Source organism: Stegostoma tigrinum, chromosome 21 (genome assembly GCF_030684315.1).
Source record: "Stegostoma tigrinum isolate sSteTig4 chromosome 21, sSteTig4.hap1, whole genome shotgun sequence".
NCBI lineage: Eukaryota > Metazoa > Chordata > Chondrichthyes > Orectolobiformes > Stegostomatidae > Stegostoma > Stegostoma tigrinum.
In genome coordinates, this window is record NC_081374.1 from 13,153,100 (window position 1) to 13,179,751 (window position 26,652).

At 41.1% G+C, this 26,652-nt stretch overlaps 1 protein-coding gene and 1 long non-coding RNA gene across 5 annotated transcripts in view; one reads left to right on the top strand and one right to left on the bottom strand.

Moving 5' to 3' along the window:
- LOC125462760 (solute carrier family 41 member 1-like) overlaps window positions 1–2,837 on the bottom strand; it is a 65,880-nt gene extending 63,043 nt beyond the window's left edge. The window contains exons 1-2 of one of the 4 annotated variants that reach the window (XM_048553099.2): window positions 2,728–2,837; window positions 1,300–2,059 (exon numbers count right to left, since the gene is read on the bottom strand). In XM_048553099.2, the coding sequence (XP_048409056.1) occupies window positions 1,300–1,707 (408 nt within the window). In that variant the 5' untranslated portion in view covers window positions 1,708–2,059; window positions 2,728–2,837. The other 3 variants (XM_048553100.2, XM_048553098.2, XM_048553097.2) reach the window with 3 other exon arrangements.
- Window positions 2,838–3,303: 466 nt separating this feature from the next.
- The window catches only part of LOC132210838 (uncharacterized), a 59,698-nt gene continuing 36,349 nt past the window's right edge, over window positions 3,304–26,652 (top strand). Inside the window, exon 1 of the long non-coding RNA XR_009446998.1 lies at window positions 3,304–3,437. This is a non-coding gene — a long non-coding RNA (uncharacterized LOC132210838). The remainder of the gene's footprint in view (window positions 3,438–26,652) is intronic.

Sequence of the window (26,652 nt, forward strand, 5' to 3'; positions counted from 1 at the left end):
AATGCCCTGAAAATTATAAAATAAAAAGTCATAGGTACAGACAATAACACAATCTTTCCCACTGCCTTCCAAGCTCCAAACCACTATAAATATATCCTTCTAATTTCATATGATAGACAAAGCTGCTGCACTTTTTAAAGTTGATTCACAAATCTTGACAAGACATACTCTATGATCCTGTATGGAAGTTGCAACATGTGTCAATGCAAAAGGTGAGAAATCTATTACTTGCAGAATTATGCCACTCAGGCACTTAACACAGTACAAGTGCCATTATTAAATGATGCCTGGTCTGCGCTTGAAAGCAACTTTTCCCACCAGGGAATCTATTTATCACAAAATGCCAATACTCAGTTCTCAATGCTTCAACAAAACCTCTTTCCACACCACAAAACAAAACAAGGTGTGCTCAAAAAGAAATGACAAACTTAAAATGCGCACACACACACACACACACACACACACACACACACACACACACAGTCATTCTAAAGACAGCACTAATTGTAAACTAACGTAGAATAATTACACAAACACTGATTAAAACAAAATTGGATTTTAAAGAGGAACAATGTGTCCCATTAAATCTTCTACTACAGTGGATTTTATGTTATTTTTTGAAACTGAATGGAAGCAGAATAGTGTGTCAAAACTTACGAGGCAAATATCAAAATGCTGAACTGAGAATTTTAATAAATTATTTTTTCCCCCCATCAGAACAAGGTTAAAAACTTGCCAATTTCACCTTCCTCACAAAAAAGAAACACCATTTTACAGCTACCATTGAGTATAATGAAAATAAAAAGGGTACATTTAATGATTGTGACATTACAACAGCAAGTACCAAATCATACAAGGCAGTTTTTTTCCTCCCTCAAGGGGCTTCCACATTCCGCTAGTAAATTTGGAGCAATTTTAACACATGCCAATGTACATCCTACTGAATGCAATCTTAACAAGCAACAGTTTCAAAACCATACAGTAATTCCACAGGAAACACATGGCAGATTTTAAAGAATGAATATTTTATTCATTGATAAATCTAACAAGACCCTGCAATTTCAAGTGGAACAGTCAGTCAGTTCCTGCGCAGGCTTTTTATAGTGGACTTTATTTTCTTTCTCAGGGAAAGAGCAGAGAGATGAAAGAAAGAGTATGCTGCAAATTTCAGCTATTTCCCCACGGGCTGCTCCAGAACTTTACCAGAGACTGGGGTTCTCTACCTGCAATTGTCATTCTAGAGAGATTGGTTTTGCCATCACGGTACCACACAAATAAGACACCCGCGCACACACTTACCTGTACAATATCCAAGACCATTCCAGCTGCCACTGTCCCAAAGCCTGCCAGCAGGAACGGAAACACAACCTGCAGTCCTATGGAGAAAGAAGTCTCTTTAAGGGAATCATGACCTCGAGTTGGGTCAGTGCTGATATCATCGCTGTCAATACTCTGACTGCCGTTCTCCAGAAGGGCATCTTCCTCCCTTAAACCTTTGGCATTGGCACGAGAGTCTCTTACTACAACCTCCACCCTTTCACTCTGTTCTCTCTCTTCTGTTAAATAGTCTGAGTTCTCCACCAGGTCCTTGGAGGAATTAGGAGTTATAGAAATGGCAAATTCATCAGGGTTGCCAACGACAGGATAGGCATTTCCATTGGCATGGTAAAGGGGGCTAAGCTCTTTCTGTTCCACAGAGTTAGACATAGCGAACTCACAATCTTTGGGATATCATAACGTGTTGCCTTGTTTGCTATCCTCTTTTCCGGTTTCAAATATTAAAATGTTTATAAAACGTTGTTCTCCTCCCTCACAAAAAAATGAAGGCAAGCTTTGTAGTTCTTGTTTGCAAACTGTCAGATTTAGGTTATAAAAGATCCTTTTCAGCTTCTAGTTCCACAATGAAATTGGCAGAACTGTATTTTTGTCAGAAGCAGCTTCATGATGAAAATGTACCTTTTCAACACGTGGCAAAAAAACTCCCAGTGCAACACCATGAGACAGACGGACCTTTTTCCAATGGTCTCTGAGTCAGCCTGACGTGAGAAATCGATACAATCTGCGAACAGAAGGAAAATGATACATTAAAATCTAATTCTGCATAATATCTTTGGGGAAAGAAGGGAGCGAACTTGACAAGCTGCACATTGTTCGGAACCAGCCGATCACTCAATGGGAGTCAATCAGGAAATGAAAACTGGTAGCCAACGTTTGGACATTTATGTTTCGTCCACTCCAATAATAAGCAAGCTAAACTGGGACAAACAAAAACAAAAAGAAAACAATCCTCTGAAAAAGCCCAGGGGCAGGAACAAAACAGAAAGCAAAATCAACTTGCAGTTCTATCCACCACTGAGCGTTACCTGACCTGTCTGTCAAAAACAAAAATTCTCTGACTCAGATAGACAGTTAAAGACTCTCTACCTCTCAGTTATCAAACAGTTTGCAAAGTTTCCTCCTGTGATCTCTAAAGACGGATTTTTTTTTAAAAAAAAGACAGCAACAAACTGTGGCCTCACTTTATCCTGTTAAGTTGCCTGACTGGAAGAAAGCCCCCCAACCCCCCGCAGTCTCTTGTCACTGTCTCTCTCACCGTCTCTTGCTCCTTCCTTTTGGGTTTTTCTCTGCAGGCTCTCCACCCACGCCCACACAGAAAGGGGCGGGGGGTAGTGGTGGGAAGAGACAGATTGAGACACCTCGTTCCCTCTCTGCGGGTTAAAATGTTACCTGCTGGTAGACGTAAGGCGTTAATCGACCGTCACTCATTAATCGGCGGTTGAGTCAGCCGCTATGTAACAGGGCCTCCTCCCTCCCCCTGCGGCTTCCTTCCCTCCTTCTCTCTCCTCCCCCTCTCTCCCCGCCTCCACCGTCTCTGATACGGTGCCAGGCTTCGATCCTCCTGCGCCTTCCATCAGTACAGCCTCCACGCAAGCGCGTAACGGAGAAGCCAGGCAGGTCACCTGTCTCCAATGACATCACCGCCCACCAGTCAAAACGTCCGTTTGTTTGATGGACAGTCCAGACACCATTCAAAGTTTAGGCCTGTGAACAAGGAACCCGTCCACGCAAACGTCACAGTGAGATTAGAACTCCATGTATCAGAGAATGTAACAAATTGAGGAAAGTTTCTGTTCATGACTCAGACTCAGCCGGAAGATGGGTGGTGGAATGTTAGGATTCAGTAACTATTTAGGATTTACCATTAAGGGCCAGGCAGATTGCCAACTGAATAATATCCTGCTTTTATTATCCTTGTGTCTCTTGCCTATCTTGTACAATATCCTTTTTTTATTGTCACGTGTACTCCAGTGTAGGTGCACAGTGAAAATTATTTGTAATTTCTGTCTTCCTACAGCGACATCTTAGGTACAAGTACCTAGGTCGGCTCTTGGATACAGCAGAGGAATGGAAGTAGTTGCTTAATTACAGTGTTGAAAGTAAGTGAAAAATAGGAAAATGTTAAGGGGTTGACATTAGTGTTCTAAGGTAAAGGTTTCCCCCTTATACTGGTCTCTTTCCGGGATTCTGCCTGCCTGCATGCAGGCAGCAACGCTGCTTCCCATGTGCTGCTCCATGCTCACTGCGTTCTGGGGTTCACGGGGCATACCCGCAGGCCCCAGAGCACAAGGCCATGCTGCACGTGCTGGGCAAAGGCCTGTGTTTTCATCTGTGCACAGCGGCACTTGGCCCGCTCGCTTCGGTCTGCCACAGAACCCGGCCTGCTTGCTCCACAACACCACCCTCCAGCGGTGGGTGGGAGGGAAGAAAGGGGGAACCACAAGAGGAGAGAACAAAATGGGGGAAAAAGGTAAAGGAACTGGTGAGCTGAGGAGCTCTGACATGTCATTTTCTGGTTGACAACATGTAAGGAGAGATATGCCATAGGTATCAGTACTGGGACCTCCACTGTTTAAAGTTGTAAATCTTTTGGATCCTATTCAAGTAAGATTTCCTTGAAAAATACCCGGAATGGGGCAAGTGTCTCATGAGGACAGGTTAGAAAAGCTAGTTGAACGGTATATATTTTTAGTTACTTTGCTTTACATGGGTGGCAAAGTGAGCTGAGTGGATACTCCAGATGAGTCTGATTCATATCTGCACCACAGAAAATGTTATAATATCATTGGAATTGAGGGGTCTTCCAAAGGTAGAGACACAAGAGCATAAAATAGGCACAAGAACCTCTTGTAGCATTGTAGTAGTGATCTTACCTCTGAGTTACAAGGCCTGGGTTCAAGTCCCACCTGCTTCAGAGGTGTAATAACATCTCAGACAGATTGATTGGGAAAATGTCTGTGGCTATATAGGGAGGATGTTGGAAGTTATTACTAAAGACATAGTAACGTATCAATCAAAAGTTCAAGGTCATCTGGCAGATTCAGCAAGTAAAAGCCAATTCATATCTAACCAATAGTAGAAGTTCTAGGAAACAGCCTGCTATGAATACAGAGATAATGGGAACTGCAGATGCTGGAGAATCCAAGATAATAAAGTGTGAAGCTGGATGAACACAGCAGGCCCAGCAGCATCTCAGGAGCACAAAAGCTGACGTTTCAGGCCTAGACTCTTCATCAGAGAGGGGGAAGGGGTGAGGGTTCTGGAATAAATAGGGAGAGAGGGGGAGGCGGACCGAAGATGGAGAGAAAAGAAGATAGGTGGAGAGGAGAGTATAGGTAGGGAGGGGATAGGTCAGTCCAGGGAAGATGGACAGGTCAAGGAGGTGGGATGAGGTTAATAGGTAGGAAATGGAGGTGCGGCTTGGGGTGGGAGGAAGGGATGGGTGAGAGGAAGGACAGGTTAGGGAGGCAGAGACAGGGTGGGCTGGTTTTGGGATGCAGTGGGGGGAGGGGAAGAGCTGGGCTGGTTGTGTGGTGCAGTGGGGGGAGGGGGCAAACTGGGCTGGTTTTGGGATGCAGTGGAGGAAGGGGAGATTTTGAAGCTGGTGCTATGAATACAGTTGTGTTGTATTGTATTCAGATTTCCAGAAGACTTTGATTAGGTGCCATATCGAAGGTTATTGCAGAAAATAAAAGAACTCATGATGGTGGGGTTAACTATTTATTAAGCTCATGGCTGATCTGATTACTCCACATTCTCGCCTATTCCTGACAACCTTTCATCCTCTTCACATATCATTAATCTATCTATGTATGCCTTTAAAAATATTCAAAGACTCTGCTTCCACTTTCTTCTGAGGAAGAGCAGTCCAAAGGCCCAAAAAACCTTCTGTGAGAAAAGAATTCTCCCCATTTCTGTCAATGATGCCAGCTTAGCTAGTTAATAGGAAACGGAGTACCCTTGAACAGATCATTTTCTGGTGGGCAATATGTAAGGAGAGGTGTGCCATCGGGATCAGTGCTGTTGTAAATCTTTTGGAAGCTATTCAAATAAGGTTTACCAGAAAAATACCTGGAAGTGGGGTTGGGCTGTGTTATGAGGAAAGGTTAGAAAAACTAGGTGTGCGTCGACTGGAGCTTAGAAGAATAAGGTTGCTTATTTGAAATATATAAAATGCTGTAGGATCCTAACCACATGAACATTACTTCTTGTAAGAGAATCTAGAACATGTGGTCACCATTTAGTTATAAGGATCTGCCCATTAGAGACAGAAATGGGGAGAATTCTTTTCTCACAGAAGGTCGTGGGCCTTTGGACTGCTTTTCCTCAGAAGAAAGTGGAAGCAGAATCTTTGAATTTTTTAAAGGCATACATAGATAGATTCATGATATGTGAAAAGGATGAAAGGTTGTCAGGAATAGGTAATCAGATCAGCCATGGGCTTAATAAATAGTGGAGAGAGCTCGAGGGACCTGTTATGGTTGCAAATTCATATATTTGTATGTTGCCATCTGTGAATTGCTGTTTTATTAATGTTAATAAAGAAACTGTGGAATGTGCTGCCTGCAGGAATGGAGGAAGTACAGATGATTGATGATTTCAAAAGGAAATTGTATGGTCACATGAAGGAAATAAACCTTTAGGGTTACTTAGAATAAAGTATGGAAATGGGCTGATTGTACAGCTCGACAGAACTGGCATTGATTTTATGGACCAAATTACCTCCTCCTGCACTATAATTACTCCCTCATACAGAAAGAGGCTATTCAGGCCATCATGTCCATGCCAACCCAAACAGAGCTATCTGGTCTAACCTATCTTTCAGATGCTGATCTGTGAACCTTTAGGTTTACAGCATCTCAAATGAACATTCAATTTAGTTTTTTAAATGCAATAAGGATTTCTGACTGTACCTCCCCTTAAAGAAATGAGTTCCAGACATCACTGTTTGGATGAAATAAAAATTTAAAACCACAGTAACAGATGTGCCACCTTTAGTCTCGGCATGTGCTGTATTAGCTAATCTCAACAGGAGCACCACAACTGATCTGAGCTCCCCTTCCAATAGCAAAGAATGTCAAGCAAGTGTTCCATGCTTCATAGATTTCAGTGGCTCCCTCCTTTAAAAATGTGTTGGATTAATTAGATTTGACTGCAGTGATCTTTACAGTTGAGTCCTTATTGCTGGATGCTCATGTGTAAAATGGCAAACAAATTACTCCTTGACGAATAAAAAGAAAATGTAACTATATGCAATATTGGAGCAAAAGATATTGTTATGTTGCTGGATGCAATGTCATTGCTGAGTTCAAGTCTCACTCCATCAAGGTTGACAGTCCAGTGTGTATGAATTGTTGTGTCGTTGGAGGTGGAATAGCCAAGGTGCCCTTTCTAGGGAATGTAAAATATCCTGTGATGTCATTTTGAAGAAGAACATGGGAGTTTTCCCTGGGGTATAAACAGCAAATTCTGGAGATATCCAGCAGGTCCATTAGAATCCGTGGAGCTATGTTAATGTCAATGACCTTCCTAATCTGATCAATAGTTAGCCACCTGAAACATGAACTCTGCTTCTGCTGTAGTCTCAGAGCTGCTGGATATCCTCAATATTTGCAGTCTTTATTTAAGGCTTCTAGCATCTGCAGTATTTAACTGCCGAGTACTGCACCTGCCCCACCCCCACCCCCCAGGGTCCTGGCCTACACGTATCCCTTAATCAACATCTCTAAACAGATTATCTGGTCATTAATCATTGTTGTTTTTGTGAGTTTGCTGTATGGATTTAACTTCTGCATTTACTACATTACAACAACAACGACTCTTCAACAGTACTTCATTTGTTGTATCGCACTTTGAAAATCCCAATAACCATGAAAAGTGTCAAATCAATGCAAATATTTTGGTCTTCTTGCTCTCCTTCTCCTTAAGAAATCTGTGGAAAACAAGGCTGGACAAAAGTAATACCTGACAGAAGAAAGCTAATGTCGCAGAAATTAATATCTTAAAATGGTAGCACTGCAGCCACGTGCCAGGGACCTGGGTTCAATTCCAGCCTCAGGCGACTGTTTGTGTGGAGTTTGCACATTCTCCCCATGTCTGCGTGGGTTTCCTCTGGGTGCTCTAGTTTCCTCCCACAGTCCAAAGATGTGCAGCCTAGGTGGGTTGGCCATGCTAAATTGCCCGTAGTGTTCAGGGGTGTGTGGGTTATGGGGGATGGGTCTGGGTGGGATGCTTCAAGGGGCGGTGTGGACTTGATGGGCCAAAGGGCCTGTTTCCACACTGTAGGGAATCTAATCCAATCTAAAGAGTTAGGATCAGGCTGATACATTGCAAACATATAAGACTGTATGTAATAAAGTGTAGAATTGGATGAACACAGCAGGCCAAGCAGCATCAGAGGAGCAGGAAAAGCTGACGTTTCAGAGGGTTTAGGCCCGAAATGTCAGTTTTCCTGCTCCTCTGATGCTGTTTGGCCTGCTGTGTTCATCCAAATCTACACCTTATTATCTCAGATTCTCAGCATCTGCAGTTCCTATTACCTCTAATACTGTATATGTCCTATTCAAACTTGTGTGCTTGCCAAGAATAAAAGACACATTTCACCTCAGCAATTAAAAAGGTGTGGAGCTGGATGAACACAGCAGGCCAAGCAGTATCTTTGGAGCAAGAACCCTGATGTTTCGGGCCTAAACCCTTCACCTTCAAACTGCTCGACCATGTCCTGAAGCAAACCAGGTACTACAGCCACATCACCCTTCTTAGTACCTGCCTAAGGAACCTGATCATCCCCAATGGACTACAGTCCACATTCAAGCCTTCCCAATTTGGCCACAACCGTGACAATATCCATGTACAGAACATTGAGACCCTTCAGAAGCGTGTCTCCCTGCGACTCCTGAATCACAAACTCGCAGCTATGCGCCGGCATCTCCAGCCACTGCAATCAAGCCTACCCCAGCTCAGAGCCTCCCTCTCCCAGACCTGCAAAGGACCTCTCCTGTTTTTTTATTCTTGGTAGGATCCACAACCTGAATTCACAGTTCTACTCAGCTTTATTGGACACCATTTCTGATGAAGGGTCCAGGCCCGAAACGTCAGCTTTCCTGCTCCTAAGATGCTGCTTGGCCTGCTGTGATCATTCAGCTCGACACCTTGTTATCTCGGATTCGCCAGCATCTGTAGTTCCTATTATCTCTTGTTCACCTCAGCAAATATTTTTAGGAAGAACTGATATGCATATTCCTTTCCTAAACTGGAAAAGACACTGCTGCACTGGACCATCAGGATTGAAGTGTCTGCTTGTTTTTTCTTAAATAAAATGAATATCACAAACTCATTCATCTTGCTTTGGTGCTAACCAGAAATATAATTATTTTCCATGCCACAAAGGATGGAACTATTGCCAAGGACATGCAAATGGCTCAATGTGTGCAACAATGTGAAACAGTGATCGTGTTTGCCAAAAAGAGCAAATAAAAGGACAAGGAAAATTCTGGTGTGGACATGTACAGGATGTATGCCTGAATGAGCACAAAGCACCACTTTTGTTCCCAACGCATCTGACTCACTACAGATTGTTCTAGTTACTTGGGTCACTTGGGTTCAGCAATTCTCCTTTTAGCAGAATAAATAGTCAGAACAGGAAACTTGAGCTGGACTTTGTTTCCAAATTGTTGTCCATCACCCAACCAAACACATATTAATGATCCTTCCTTGGTAACAGGTTAACAATACTGTAAATTCTTTGTAAAATATTGTACAAGTAACACCAAAGCATCACAGTATGGTTACCCCAGAGTTATGGTTGATTGCGGGCTACTTTAGATACACTGCAAAGATGCAGCCAGTTTATCCAACAGTACAGAAAAAAAAATCTGAAGCAGACATTCTAATTCTCATATTTTCCACTTAATTTGTCCATTTTGTAAAGTTCACGTCCTTGCGCAAGCCACCATTTCGGAATAAAACAATAAGGAAAACCTCCATGTGAAATGGGTAAAATAGACTCTATTAAGAACTGCTGGCTAAAGAAATGCCAATATTGATTTAGTTTGTAGTTGCATAAAGTAATGATAATGGAGTTGCTGACTGCTCATAGCAATAAATCTCTACCAATTAGGCTGCAATAGACAAATGGCATGATGAGAAGCCTCAAGAAAGCTTTGGGAACCAATTATGTGAAGTCTCTTTTATCGTACCAAACATGCTACATTCATGATATGTAACGTCTCAAATAGACCATGTAGTGTATCCCAAATTGTCATTTTCAAAAAGGCATCTATTTTGTATTTGAACAAATTAATAGTAACTACTTCTACTATTTATTAGCTTTCCAGTGGATTGGAAATGTAACAGCTTTAATAAAGAAAGGAGGGGTGGCAGAAAGCAGAAACTATACACCTGTTAGCCTGGGGAAGCTGCTGGAATCTATTGTTAAGGAGTTAATCAGTCAGGGTCAACATATCTGTGAACAGAAAACTGTGTTTAACTAATCAATAAAAGGTTTATGACAAACTAACATCAACAGTGAATAGAGGACCATTGGTTGATACAGTGTACTTGGATCTCTGAAAGACATTTGTTGAGGTGCCACATAAAAGTTGTTGCAAACCTCAGAGCACATGGTATAGGGAGTATCATATTAGCATGGGTAAAGAATTATTTGTCTAACAGAAAACAGAGAGTAGGGATAAATGGGTTTTTCTTGGGCTAGCAAATTGCCATTAATTCTAAGTCCTCAGCCATTTACAAGCTATACCAATGATTTGATTGAGGGAATCAAATGTATAGTCACTAAATTTGACAATAATGCCAAGGTAGGTAGGAAATTTAGTTGTAAAGATAAGGTAGAGAGTCTGTAAAGTGATATAAACAGGTTAAGCGATTGTGTAGAAAAAAGACAAAAGGAGCAAGACCTGGGGAAATGTGAACTTATGCACTTTGGTGGGAAGAATAGGCAAGCAGTCTACTATTTAAATAGAGGAGAATTGCATAGCTTGAAGGTACAGAGGGATCTGGGTAACTTTGTAATTGAATCATCTAAAGTTAACATGCAGCAAATCATTAGGAAGGCAAATGAAATGTTATTGTTTACTGCAGGTGAAATAGAATATAAAAGTAGGGATCTGAATAGGGTGTTAGTGAGACCACATCTGGAGTACTGCATATAGTTTTGGGCTCCATTTTGAAGAAAGGTACAAGGTTCACTCATTCCTAGGATGGAAGGGTTCTGTTATGAAGAAAAGTCAAAAAGGTTAGGTCTATACCTATTGAAGTTTGAAAGGAAGCGAGATGACCTTATCAATGCATAAAAGATTTTGAGAGACCAAGTTGCCATGGATTCTGGAAGGAAATGTTCTCCTTTAGGGGGAGATGAAAGCCAGGGAACATATTTTAAAAATAAGAAGTACCCATGAAGACATAGGTGAAGAGTGAAACTTTCCCCCTTCTGAGGCGACAAGAATGAGGGTAATTCATAGAAACCCTACAGAGTGGAAACAGGCCATTCAGTGCATCAAGTCCACAATGCCCCTTGAACAGCATCCCACCCAGGCCCAACATCCCCACCTCATCCCTATGAAACTGCATTTCCCATGGCTAACCCACCTAGCCTGTACGTTATGGGCAATTTAGCATGGCCAATCCACCCAATCTGCCAAGTCTTTGGATGAGAGGAGGGAAGACACAGAAAGAAATTGCAAACTTGACACAGACAGCCACCCGAGAGTGGCATCAAACCTGGGTTCAAGGTGCTGTGATGTAGTAGCTCTGATCACTAAGCTGCCCTGCTGCTCCATGCAGCAAACTAAATGGGCGAGAGTCCAAAAATCAGATTCTTGTCATCAGGAAAAATTCTCCCATGGGAAGCATGGAAGTGTAAATGTATCAGTCAGACAGAGGGTGGACATGTTACTGCATGGCACATGCTACTTCAAGGTCACAGCGGCAGCATATGTTTGCAGCTTTTATTTTCCTCCAATGTCACATGCAAGGGCAACGTTTGTTATCAATCCCTAATCACCCTTGAACGGATTGGCTTACTAGGCCATTTCAAAGGAATGTTAAGAATCAGCCACATTTCCTTGGGTCAGGAGCAAGCTGATGCTGTAAACACAGTGCATGAGGTAGCATGCTGAATCACAGCATCCCTTCCAAGTGTTATATCCCTGGTACTGTGCGGCAGCAAGCTAACTACTGAGCCCCCATGCTGCTGAAAGTCAAGATCTGCCATTCCTCAAGTCATCACAAAAGTTAAAGGTTTTATCATGGTATGCAAAGTCACCCATTTACCTGTCAGAAAGATCCAGGTTAACAGAAAACATAGACCAGGTTTCCGTACTTAACAAGAACTATTATTTTCTTATACATTAATGCATTCTAACCACAGGTAAACAGCTACAAACTATCAACATATAACTCTATTAAAACTCTTAGTTTGCACCCCACTTACCCCCTGCCAACTAAAGCCTCCCTATACACACGTATAGCCAGGCAAAGACCAAGCAAAAAAAAAGCTAGTGTTATGGGTGGAGGATAAAACAACTGCGGGGGAAACAGTTTGATGGTGCCATTCCTCAGGATTCGACAGAGTGTTTATTTTGTTTCCAATGTCCTTCAGTTGAAGCAGGTCAGAGAAAATAAATTGGCTTTCTTCAGGCTTTTACATTCTACTTGAGAGAGAGAGACAGAGCGAGAACAGCCTGAAGGCTTTAGCCAAGCTGTCCAGCTACCTGGGAGCAAATCAGTTAGTTGCTGGAAGGCTGATAGTCATCCATAACAACTCCACAAACCAATCAGCAACCTATCACAATCCAAATCCATAATTTGTATATACTCTCTGGTCCCATCCCTTTTGAAATGAAGCAACCATGTAAACAGAACTTACGATGAGTTTCAGTAACTTTATTTTCAAAAGTGCCGCAATTCCTTCCGCAAGCCTTTGTTTTAAAACAGTCCTTTTCCCATTGAGTCCACAATCAAAACTACAGAATAATAAAAAAAATTCAACCTTTACAAGGTGCATTAAAAAATGGAGATTTGAGAAGGTCAAAGGGCATGAGTATTCAGTGAGGTGAGGGTGGACTCCAGTCAGGGAGAGCGGGTACTGCCACACTCAGTCAGAATTCTAATCCAGAGGGATTCATTATGGTTAGTCAAGTGCTTAGTCATACTCAATGGGCTTCCAAGCTGTATGAGTAGGGGACTTAGGCAGTGGTCTGTCCTTGCGGCCAAGTTTCAGCAGCCTGGGCATTCCATGTAGGTAAGTCACAGTACTGTTGAGAGATTAGTCCATGGAGTTGGCTATGGTCGGTTTGAAACTGTCCTTTTGAGTCTGTCCTGGGGTGAACCAGAGTCACAAATGGAGTTCAGTTTTTAACTGTCAAGGATAGAGCAGCAAAGTTGACTTCTAAGCCCTGAAACAGGCAATTACAGTAATCAATGCTACTCATATGCCTCAAATCTCACTTCATCTGAAGGATAGATAGTTGCGAAAGAATGCAGATATCAAATAATGGCCTCAAGCAATCACCAGCATTACTTTTTGCCCCTGTTCTTGCAATATAGGCCAACAATCCAGAAGACAGATACTGGAAGACTGAAGGTTGGCTAACATGATGCCATTATTTAAGAAAGGTGATAAAGAAAAGCTAGGGAAGTGTAGATCAGTAAGCCTGACGTCAGTAGTGGGCAAGTTGTTGGAGGGGTTCCTGAGGGACAGGATTTACATGTACTTGAAAAGGCTTTGTACATGGGAAATTGTGTCTCACAAACTTGATTGAATGCTTTGAAGAAGTAACAAAGAGAATTGAATGAGGGCAGATCAGTAGGTGTGATTTCGATGGACTTCAGTAAGGTGTTCAACAAGGCTCGTCATGGTCGACTGGTTGGTAAAGTTAAATCATATGGAATACAGGGAGAACTTGTTATCTGGATACAGAACTGGCTAAAAGGGCGGTGGTGGAGGGTTGTTTTTCAGACTGGAGGCCTGTGACCTACGGCATGCTGCAAGGATAGTGCTCGGTCCACCCCTTTTCATCATTTTTATAAACAATTTGGATGTGAATACAGGAGGTGTGGTTAGTAAGTTTGCAGATGAGACCAAAATTGGAGGTGTAGTGGACAGTGAAAAAGGTTATCTCAGAGTACAATGGGACCTTGGTCAGATGGGCCAAAGAGTTGAAGAGTGGCAGATGGAGTTTAATTTAGATAAATGTGAGGTACTGCATTTTGGAAAGGCAAATCAGGGCAGGACTTATGCACTTAATGGGTAAGATTCTGGGGAGTGCTGCTGAACAAAGAGACCATGGAATGCAGATTCATATTTCCTTGAAAATGGAGTTGCAGGTAGACAGGATAGTGAAGAAAGTGTTTGGTATGCTTGCCCTTATCAGTCAGTGCATTGAGTAGAGGAGTTGGGAGGTCATGTTGGAGCTGTACAGGACATTGGTCAGGCCACTTTTGGAATATTGCATGCAATCTGGTCTCCTTGCTATAAGAAGGATGTTGTGAAACTTGGAAGAATGCAGAAAAGATTTATAAGGATGTTGCCAGGGTTGTAATGTGTGAGGTATAGGGAGAGGCTGAATAGACTGTGGTATTTTCCCTGGAGTGTCAGAGGCTGAGGGGTGACCGTACAGAGGTTTGAAAAATCATGACGGGCATGCATAAGGTGAATAGCCAAGGTTTTTTCCCCAGGGTGGCAGAGTCCAAAACTAGAGGGTATAGATTTAAGTTGACAAAGGAAAGATTTAAAAGGAACCTATGGAACAGCTTTTTCACACTGATTGTGGAGCATGTATGGAATGAACTGCCAAAGGGAGTGGTAGAGTCTGATACAATTACAATGTTTAAAATGCATCTGGATGAACAGGAAGGGTTTGGCGGGATATGGGTCAAATGCTGGCACATTGAACTAGATTAATTTAGGATATCTTGTCAGCATGGCCAAGTTGAACTGAAGGTTCTGTTTCTGTGCTGTACAACTCTATGACTCTATATGTCTTATTGTAACAAGCAACATTGAAGTTAAACCTGATGACCCCAATTGACCATGACATTCTCTAGCAAATACTGGAAAACGTAACAGCTATCAGATCCTCAGACACAAAGGCAAATCTTTGAGGACACATGCTGTGATGTGGAAAGGAGGTTTAGGGATGGGATTATGTTTCATGGGGACCCATTTGCAGAAGGACTGATACTTTGGTTCTCCAATGATCATTCGGTTCGGTTAAATACCATGGAGCTCCAAGGCATGTCTGTGTCCTCCTTGGGAAGCTTCCAATGTACATCGCATGGGAGTAGAACATTCAGCTCGATTTTTCCGGATGTGGGGTTTCAGGGATTCCTACAATTACGATCTGTGACCGCAGACATTTCCCACAGATTATTGTTTAAAACGGAACTGACATGTCAGATGCAGTGTCTGATGCTCTTGTGGCCTCTTCATGCTGTAAATGAACAAGTGGATGAGACTGTGGAGTCGAAGACTTCAGCAAGTCCCATAAAACCATAACCTCCAGTGACTGCTTCACACAGCCTCCAGATGGGGAAGCTGCCGAACAAGGTCCACTAAGGAGGTGCAGAGGAATGTAAGAACCAGGCATTTATGGGCTTCATTGCAGTTATTTGAGAATGTCAGAACATCAATGATGCGGAAAATTAATGATGTCCAGATCCAGCATCTCACAGCGATGCAAACTGTTGGATGATGGCCAAGTCCTAGGTTTTATGTTCCAATGTCTGAAACTGCAGGGCAACTAAGCAGGATGGTAATATACATGGTTCCTTTCCTTCATCTAGTTGTGGTTTTAACTCTCTGATCCTAATGGCATTGACTCCTCGCAGGAGCATGATTCTATGAACATCAGTTGCCACCCAATTAAGAATGCTATTTTAAAGAATTTTTAAAGTTCTCATTTTTGCTTTCCTGCAACATTGATGAAGCAAAAAAACTCCATGCTATAACTCTGACAGCTATCACAGTGTAATCTTTATTGCAGAGATGCAAGGCGCTAAGATTTAATGAGCAGCAAATAGACCACAGATGTGATTTTCCTTTGTCACATCAATAACTAAACTTTAAAAATTTTGGCTATATATTGCTTTGAGACACGCTAAGCTTCCTAAAGGATTTTATCGATGCAAGTTGTTCTTTTTCATTTTTGCTGAGCTATTTTGAAGCAACTGTCAATCCACAAATTCCTGAATTATGCAAAGAAGAGATATTATTAAATAATGATTTCTTATGTACAAACACTGGAGATATTGCATTGGAAAATGGCAGAACAGCTAACGAAGGCTTCAATTTCCAGCCATTTGAAAGGGGTTAATCTCATCAAGGAAACAATATTTTTCTTTAATTCCCTGACTTGCTGTCAGCAATAAATTATATGCAATGCCCAGACACCACTTCTTGCATTGAACACCAATAAATTACAATAAAACATTCATAAAGTGATATTGCATTACCCTTCCACACGCTCTCTGTTCAAAGGTAGGCCTTTGCTCCTGAGCCAGATTTCTTGGCAGATTTTTTGCCAGTGGTTGATCGCCATTGTCTTTCACTGGTAGGGGTAGGGTCAGGAAGCAGGCTGCAGGTCTACCTTATCTGGAACAGGAATCAAAGTCATGATTTTGGCATTATTCTGAGCCACCCTTGCCCAGGTCTTTGAGAGTTTTGTAAGTCCCAATTAGATCACATCACATTCATCTAAAGACTACAGGTTCAGTCTACTCAATTTCTCCACATAAGACAATCCTGCCATCCCAGGAATTTGTTTGGTAAACCTCTGCTGCATTCCTTCAATGAAAAATTCTTCTTTGGAAAGGGGGACCAAAACTGCTCACTATGCTCCAGGAATTGTCCCACTGAAGTTCTATATATTTGCTGCAATACCTCATTACTCCTATATTCAAAAGGAATCCCTCTTGCTCTGCTAATTCTGCTCAGTCACCTTGGCAGCTTCATACACTGATTCGCTACGCTTCTCCAAATGATGACATCTATGCCTAATGATAATCAAAACTAGTTTAGCCCGCAGCACCAGTAAGATAGTCTTTCAAAATCATCTGGATTTTTGAATGATCGGAATGAAATGGCAGTTGATGAATTTTAAGTAGCCTCACCAGGAACACAGTAATACCGGTGATAATGTCATGAGGCAAATAACCAAATGTTCAGGGGACATGGCTTCAAATCCCATGATAGCAGTTGGCGGAATTTAGTTTTAATTAATTTTAAAAAATGCCTGACACTGAACATGTTGACTATGAAACTTGCTCAATTAAGTGAAAAAGCGTCTGGTTGACTAATATTCCTTGAGGGAATAGTCTCTGTCATCCTTACAAAGTCTGGCCTTGATGTGACTCTGAATTACTTTCAAGAGCAGTCAAGGATGTGGAACAAAAGCTGGTATTCCATTAAATAAAGAATAAAAAGATCAATTTTTCCGAAAATTGCCACCAGTGATATTGAACACGAAAGACCATTTACTGTCATTACTGAAATGTCATTATCTGAATTAGCAAATTTATTCGTTAGTTGTTTTACACAAGTAACAGAAGAAAGAGTGATAAGAGATTTAATCTAAATGTAAAGAATTGAGAGAGGATAAGTAAATCAAGATGAATTATTTCCATTTGTTTCTAATTTGATAATTAGAGGGCATGGGGAAGTTTTCAATGAACTGCAATCTTTGGACAGCCTGGTAAACAGTGAATAGCATATTTGTGTATTCAGGTATTGGAATGTACGGGGTTCTTGATATGTAGACATAATATTGTACATCTCAGGCTACTATGTTAAAAGTCACATTGCCAGGACAGCAATACACTCTGCCCCATTGCAGTCCTTAAGCTATATGTTGCTGGCCACTGAGGAAAAGGACCCCAGGCATACTTTTCTTTCCGCAAAGCTCTGAGGATCAGGACTGCTCTAAGATACATGTGACTGTATCTCTCGATATTGTTTACTGCTGCCAGAAATTTAAGGTACTTATTCTATTTGCTGCCCCTTCTAAAGAGGCTGGGATCAGAGGGTAAAAGAAATCTTCTTTAAAAGTGTGATCTCTGTAGGCTTTTCTACGATTACACCGCGATGGAGAAAAATGCAGCCTCAGGCTCAACAAGTGTAATCCCTTTTGGAGAATTACACACCTTGGAGTCTCAACTTCTGTCCCCCTCAATCTATTTTCATTCCATCCCGGGATATTCAATTGAATTGTGAGAGAGATGAAGCAGAAACAGACGAAACACGTCAACTCTATGCAGAAAATATTGAGGGCGGTGATACTTTCTCAAAATGATTGAAACAATTCCCTGTTAGAAAAAATGTGTAATGTAGATAATTGTAGCTTTTGGGATTTGGATTCAAAAATAGAGACTGGTCAATTCTATGAAGATGATTTTTCTGTTAAAAGGTCAGAAAATTATTTGGGACAGTGACTTAAATGATCATTTCCAAGAAGGCATGTGATGTCAGTCCCTCTGATGAAGGGTCGAGGCCCGAAACGTCAGCTTTCGTGCTCCTGAGATGCTGCTTGGCCTGTTGTGTTCATCCGGCTTCACACTTTGTCATCTTGGATTCTCCAGCATCTGCAGTTCCCATTATCACTAATGTCAGTCAAGTCTGGATGGCTATATGAAAAGGAAGGGTTTGGAGGGATGTGGGCCTCTATGCTGCAAATGGAACAAGATTAACATAGGATACCTGGTCGATATGGATGAGTTGGATCAAGGTGTCTGTTTCCTTGCTGTACATCTCTATGACTCCGGGACCATGAATCCGATGATGAAAATCTCCCAAAGCAATGAAAGGGGGTGATGTGCTGGATGCCAAGGAACTGGCAGGAGCGGTCATCCGAGGACGAGAACAAGGACTTTGGGAAGGAGGAATCTGTCCTTGACAATGACAGAGCTCAGCTGCATCAGGTGTTACAAGCCAGACAGGAGCTGGCTGACACCTGGTCCCAGTCACTGGGGCCTGGTTTCAGCAATTGTGAACTATTAGGCAGTTGTTAATCATTATACCAGAATTTGGTTTTTATTGTGGGGTGAAACATAGCCTCTATTTGTTTTGTTTTGCTGGCTATAAATTAAAACACATTTTTGGAACTGTTTGATTAATTTACTGATTGTGATGTTCTGATACTGGCCGTGGTGCCCAGCGGCTCAGTAAGGTCAGAGCAGCAAGGACCCAGAGAGGGTGTTTAGACAGGATGTAGAACAAGTAAACTATATGTGGCCTGGTGTTTAAGGAGTGACTAGGAGTAGAGAATGGGACTGTGAGGAAGTGTCAGGCATGCTGGCTATGTGCTGTAAGCAGTTTGGGTGTATGCCTGCTGTAACGTTACGTTGCGGATGAAGGGCAACCCAATTGTCAGTAATTGCCCAGGTACACAGTGGCCTCTTATCAATGGCACGAGCACTTGAGGGGTTGGACTTTTGAGAATATCTGGTGAGTGGCATTGTTCTGGGAATGGCAGGTGGTAGAATGTGTCCAGATTTGGGTAAGAGGGGACACAACAGGGACAGGATAGGTAGTTAATGGGATGAGGTTGGTAAGATGCAGCAAAATATTGTGCTAGGTCTCACAGAAAACTTGATCCTTCATCACAGTGGGTGTGTGAGGGCTGTCCACTCTTTCTGATCCTTTTTGTCTTCATTGGTTTCGCCATGAGGAAGGTGAAGGGCGAATGCAGCGTTAACAATAACATGATGAACAAACCTGGAGTGAAGTAACAAGTAGTCATTTATTTCTCTCTCTCCATGCATTGGAGTTTCTTTTTGTGAGCGTGTGAGGGGCAGGCGGGGTGTGGATCCGAGAGGTCAATTCTTGACCTCTGGTTGTCGCCTCCTACACCAAAATATTCAAACTCTGGCTCCAAAGCATCTGCAATATCGCAGATATTCTACACTTAAGATTTTGATCAGTAATACTAACCAGAATGTTATGAGATAACACTGTGTGGAGCTGGAGAACAGAGCAGTAGAGGCAGCATCAAAGGAGCAGAAAAGTTGACATTTTGGATCAAGACCCTTCTTCAGAAATGTTATGTGTCTTTGCGGCATTAGTGGGTGTGATATCTGAATTATTCTGAATGCTCTTCCAGGAAAATTTTAAAATTCTGTGATGGATAAAATGACAGAAAATTTTTCAGGAAATAATTAATTAAATAAAATCTGTCCAAAGCTGCTTACCTTTCAACATTTGGAAGAAATTCCCTAATCTAACCTGAATGTAAAACAATTGATTTCAGGACACACTAATTTTTTGGATGTGGATGTTGGGGAAGAGTATTATATTTTTTCTAGGCTCTTAGCTCTGTGAAAGTAGTAATTTTTTCTGTAATCTTTCAATCAGGGAACTCCCTCCGTCCTAACACTTCCTGTGGAGCAAATTTGCAGAACTACCATTACTGAGTTTTGGAAATTTCTCTGTTTTTACCGAGGACAACATTGGGAACCTAGTAGATTTAGGTGTGGAACAATGGCCTAATATGAGGAAAATATCAATGTTCTTTTTGATAATGATTCATTTGTGAACTTTAAAACAGTACTTCTGTTAAATATTGCCAAGGAATTTGTGAGTAGAGAAATAGGAATTATTAACAAGATGCAGTGGCATACATTTTGCTGCAACCTCTGACCAATTGCTGCAATTATAGTAAAATCTCTCTCTCTTGCAACATTATTTGTAACAATATAACACTTCCTTTTAAACTTTTATTTATAACTTTTTGATGGCTTGGGAACATGTTGTTCAGCGATGCGGTGCAGTCAGGTTCCAGGTTAAGCTTCATAATCCCAACCCTAAAAGGCTAGCCCCACATATCATCATTTGTTTATTTTACTTTTTTACTAACTTATGTTCTGAGGTGGGTTTTGAAATTGTGTCACTATTCTGATCTAGCCTATTAAAGATGAACAGTCAGAGAGAGAGAAGGACCAACAACAGGATAGATTAGAATTACTATGGTGCAGGTTTAGTACACTTCCCTCTATGCTAGGAGAATTTGTCTTCAAGACACTTGCACATAAATTTAGACTGACTCTACAATGTCATATTGAAGGAATGCTGCATGGTCAGCGGAGCTGTCTTTTGGATTTGACATTGCAGGGATTGTCTGCCCTCACCAGAGGACATAAAATCATTTTGAAAAGCTGGGGGAGTTCTCATCCATGCCCTGGTCAATTTACCTCCCTCAACATGATTCACTAAAAGCATTCTGAAGAAGAGTCATTGGACTTGAAACATTAATTCTGTTTCCTTCTCCACAGGTGCTGTCAGACCTGCTGAGTTTCTGCAGCATTTTTTGTTTTTATTTCAGACCTCTAGCATCCACAGTGTATTTCTTTTATCCAGAAAAATAGATTTTCGGCTTAATATCTCATTGCTAAGCTCAGTGTGTGTCATTTCCTACATTACACCAACGACTACACTTCTAAAGTACATCACTGCTGTAAAGTACTTTGGAACATTTCAAAGTCATGAAAGATGTTGCATAAATGCAAACGTTTCTTTCAAAAATGCAAAATTAAAACTAGATATATCATTACAGTGAGAGAGACAATGCAGATGCTCTACTTTTCCAAAACCTGATAACCATTACTGGTTATGGTTCTATCATTGATAGAACATTAAGAGTACCACACTGACTTTGTCAAAAGACAGCATTATTAAATGGATATAAATTAACCACACTCTATTCACACTGTAATCATTATGATAATTAACAATAGCCAACAATGCAGCAATTAAACAGCAGCACCTATAAAGATGCAAATAAAACTGGTTTTGGGCTTTGCTGTCATCCTTCTTAACGCCATTTGCTGCTCTTTATTAGATTTTGGTCTTGTAGCCAGCTGCCACCCATCTAATAAAAACTATATTTTTATGCTTTTACTTGCAATAAATTGTACTGGGTTTAGACATGATAACTTACTTAGATATATGACTGTGATGATATAAAGTATGGACAAGTTAACAAAACCTTTATTTTTCATGGAAGTCCAAAGCTTTTGCACACCCATCAGTTGAAAGCCAGATCGCTTGCAGCTTACAGACCCTGTGATAATTTGGAATCTTGAAATCCACATTCTCAAGGGCACTAATTCTCTAAACATGTAAGTGATGATTTATAGTAACATAGATTTAATATTTAGAATGAATTACACATTTGCCAGCAACTCTATACTGATAAATTTATACAATTTAAATATCAAACAGCTTAATCAAGGGCAGATGCATCAGCTCTGCTGTTCAAGAGAAACCGATATTATAATCTGGAATAAACATTGACCTTGTGGTTGTTGGTTGATAACTTTTAGCTTTCATTTCATCATCAGATAACACAACATTATACATATTTATGGTACATTGTAAACGTAAGCCTACATATGAGGAAACAGTGAGGTTGCAGTAATCCAGAGACCTAGACTAATGCTTTGGGGTCATGGATTAAAATCCCACTCAGTTGATAAATTTTAATTTCAAATAGCAAATTTGGAATATAAAGCCTGTCTCAATACTGTGCTGCTAAAACCCCAATTGTTGTAAAAGCCCATTTGGTTTACTTATGTCATTTTGGGAGGGAAATCTGGAATCATTTGCCCTATATGTCATTCTAGGTTTCCAGCAAAGTGATTGATTTTTAATTTCCCTCTGGATTATGGCTGTAGCAAAGCATTCAATTCCAGTGTAGTTAGAGATGGCCAATAATACCCAAATACCATGAAAGAATCAAGAGACAGTAACAGACTTGAATGTGAATTGTTAGGTAAATGATAGTCAAACAAACATGATCTTCATCTTTTACTTGCTGAGTATATAACTTATTCCAGAAGTGATCAAAAACAACGAGGAAATGGAATAACCACATGAGTTGTAGAAGTACTTTACTTCATAGGTATAGAGTAAGCACTGTTGCCACACCTCAAAGTTGAGAATTTTGCTTATACTGTAGGCTGACATGGAGTAGAGTTCCAAACATAAAAACAAATTTAATTTGTGGGTACATAAAGTTATTTATTGTAATTTCAGATCATGCTGAAATGCCCTGTTACTGTGTGCAAGGTGAGTTGCTAGTGTGCTAGAGTGATTGACAGCCACGTTAGAAAGACCAACCAGTTACATTTATGTAGCACCTTTAGATAGTAAAACAGCACAATGCATGGGAAATGGTATTAGAACTTGAGTAAATGTAGTTTCAAATTTCATTTAATTCTGTGTTATTGTGGCGCATGTGCTCAGTGATTCATCACACACAGCAACTATATGCAATCGCAAGTTATGATGACGTTCTTCTTGCTCTGGTACATATTTAGCAGTCTTCCTAGAAATGGTAAATGGATAAATGGAACTCAACTGTTACTAAGTAAAGATGCACTATATCATGTATTTATTTTTCTGCACAGTAATGAATTATGGAGTAGAAGTCAAAAACATTTCAATTGAAATGAAAATTATTTCTGAAAATGAGAAGATCCTGAGACACTGGACTTTTTGGAAAATAGTATAATTCTTTGCACCTGAATATTTTACGCAGCTAACACAAATGTAATCTTCAGTCCCTAAACTCCCTATGTGTTGGCAGTCACTCAAAAAATTACATGATAAAGGTTTGGAATATGTAGCCTTTGGATCCTAAACAACTACAATATTAGGTCTCTGGCAATTTTACATTCAGTTAATAAGGGTACATAATATAGTGGTTATGTTACTAGAATAGTAATTCATTAAGTCTGCACTAGTCTGTCAGAGAATTTGAGATCACATCTCACCATGGAAGCTTGTGAATATGAATTCAGTTTGAAAAATCCTGAGTTAACTATCTAAAATCAGTAAAAGTGACCGCAAAGTTGTTAGGCTATCTTGTAAGGGTTGACTCAATTTGTGGTGCAGAGTGATGCTGACAGCATAGGTTAAATTCCCACACTTGAAGGACTCTCCTTCTCAATCTCTTCCCTCCTCTGAGGTGTGTTGGCTGTCATGGTAAATCTCTACCTGTCGTCTCCCTCTACGAGAGGAGAATTGACAATGTTTCCCGAAACTGTCTTTTCAGGTGGTTCTGTGACATTTAATTAAACGGGAGGTCATAAAGTCATAGAGTGATAGAGTCATGCAGCATGGAAAAGGACCCTTTAAACCAACCAGTCCATGCCAAACGTAATCCCAAACTAAACCAATCCCACCTGCCTGTTCTTGGCCTACATCTCTCCAAATATTTCCTATTCATGTACTTACCCAAATGTCTTTTAAACACGATAATTATATCAGCATCCACCACTTCCTCGGGAAGTTCACTTCACACATGAACTATCTTCTGTGTAAAAAACTTGCCTCTCATGTCTTTTTTAAAAATTTCTCACCTCTCACCTCAAAAATGTCCCCTTGTCTTGAAATTCCACATCCTAGGGGAAAGACAACTACCGTTAATTCCATCTATACACCTCATTAATTTATAAACTTCTGTAAGGTCACCTTTCAAACACCTATGCTCTGGCAGAAGGAGTTCAATCTGGATAAATGTGAGGTGTTTGAGTACAACAAACAAGGGTAGGGCTCAATTATAGGGCCTTGGGAAGTGTTGTAGAACAGAGGGACCTAGGGTGCAGGTATATAATTCTTTGAGTTTGCATCAAATAGACAGGATGGTTGAAAAGGCGTTTGGCACGCTTTCCTTCATTGCTCTGTCCTTTTAGTATAGGAGTTGGCAGGTCATGTTGAGGTTGTATAGGAGATTGGTGAGGCATCTCATGGAATACAGTGTCCAGGTCTGGCCACTCAGCTATTGGAAGGATATTATCAAGCTGGAGAGGGTTCAGAAGAGATTTACCAGGATATGGCTGGGAGGTAGGATTTGTTGCTTTAATTTAATCCCAAAGAAAGCCGTGCAGAAACTATTATTTCCCACCTTGTGTGTCGAAAGCTATGTCATGCACACGTAAATGAGGACAGGTAGACCCAGGCAAGCTGCCTGTACAACTATCCCAGCATAATAAGTACATTAATAAAATTTTAAAAAAAAACACAATTAGAAATCAGTACTTAGTTATTTCATGTTTGTCGCACTTCATAGAAAATGTTAAAGAAAACTTCCCTTCGCTTGGGAGTATTCCTCCCAGATCCTTCAACTGGAAAATGATGTGACATTTACAATGTATTACAATTGATATCTCCAAGTAATTACTTACAGAGATGCTATGCAGTTCACCTGAACACACACTTAAAAGGAATTCTTCAAGATATTTTCTAATTGTTCACTGATGTTATCACACTTTTTTGGGACAGCTGGTACTTGAACCCAGGCCTCCTGCCTCAGAAGTAGGTACATTGCTACTGTACCACAAGAGCCCTTCAGGGAAATATTCAACCTCTGCTGCATTTACTTAACTCAGTTGAGGCAGATTCTCTTTCAAATTTGCTAAAACCCTGGTTCATGTCCCACCTGTTCCACAGGTGCATCGTAACACCTCTGAACAGATTGCTTAGAAAATATCCTCCGTTTGATATGGATTAGTGACAAATTTAAAAAATGCCAAAAGAGAGCTGAACGTCTCAAACTTGTAAAGACTTTGGAACACATACAGGAGGTAAAGCCATGGGAGTTATTTCTTTCAGTGATCATGCGCAATTATCCAACAGCCAATCATCTCAATTTTTTCATGACTTTTCCTTATTTGGTAGTTAAATATACAACTTCTATTGCTGCTCTTCACTTTTGAGATTTCATATAACAGACAAACAAGCTTCCCTCAGGCTTACTTCCTTCTACTATGCTTTCCTTTTGCAATGATTCAACCCAGTTTCAAACTCAAAAGAAACAATTTGGCTTTCTTGGATCTAAAGTGTATCACCTGACACTTCGCCATAATCTGCTAATGTCCCTTTCGAATTTCCTGCTTCTATTTACATAACAAACTGTGCCTACCAACTGAGTCTAAACTGCTGAATTGGATATGCAATTCTCTGTTCCCTCAAACAGCTCAACATTACTATCTGTTAAAACTGAGAATTCTGGTACAGATCATATCTTGTCAATTAGCCTATTTATCTCAATCTTCCTATTTCCAGCCTCATAAACAATTACTATAGAATCACCAGATTCCTGCAGTGCAGAAGCAGGCCATTCAGTCCATATTGACCCTCCAAAGAGCATCCCACCCAGGCCCACCCCATCCCTGAACCCTGCATTTCCCATGGCTATTCCACCTAGCCTGCACACTACAGGGTGATTTATCATGGTCCATCCACCTAATGTGCACATCTTTGGACTGTGGGAGGAAACCCACACAGACATGGGGAGAACATGTAAACACCACACTGACAGTTGCCTGAGGCTGGAATTGAACCTGAGTCCTTAGCACTGTGGGGCAGCAGTGCTAACCACTGAGCCACAAAACCATACCATTAGGTTATTCTAATCCCAAGCACAAGCACTTACTGTCCATCCTTAATTTCCACGTAACCAACTGAGTGGCTTGTTCAGGATGTGCAGGTTTGCAGGTCCACATACATGGTTAGGCAGGTTAATGATGGCTTACTAACGTCATCCAGCCCCTTGACCTGTCCATCCCCCACGGACTGACCTATCCCCTCCCTACCTCCCCACCTACACTCACCTCTACTGGCTCCATCCCCGCCCCTTTAAATTGTCTGTCTCCTCTCCACCTATCCAACTTCGATCCACCCCCCCCCCCATTTATTTCAGAACACTCTTCCCTTCCCCCTTTTCTGATGAAGGGTCTAGGTCCGAAACATCAGCTTTTGTGCTCCTAAGATGCTGCTTGGCCTGCTGTGTTCATCCAGCTCCACACTTTGTGATCTCGGATTCTCCAGCATCTGCAGTTCACGTTATCTCGTATGATGACTGAGTTCTTTCCACAATTAAACCAAGTCTCATATTTTTGTGTTTCAGCAGTTATATGGTTACTAGTATGAACATAGAACATAGAAGATTACAGCACAGTACAGGCTCTTCGGCCCTTGATGTTGTGCCGACCTGTCATACTGATCTCAAGCCTATCTAACCTACACTATTCCAAGTACGTCCATATGCTTGTCCAATGACGACTTAAATCTACTTAAAGTTGGCGAATCTACTACCGTTGCAGGCAAAGTGTTCCATTCCCTTACTACTCTCTGAGTAAAGAAACTACCTCTGACATCTGTCCTATATCTTTCACCCCTCAATTTAAAGCTATGCCCCCTCATGCTCGCTGTCACCATCCGAGGAAAAAGGCTCTCCCTATCCACTCTATCGAACCCTCTGATTATTTTATATGTTTCAATTAAGTCACCTCTCAAACTTC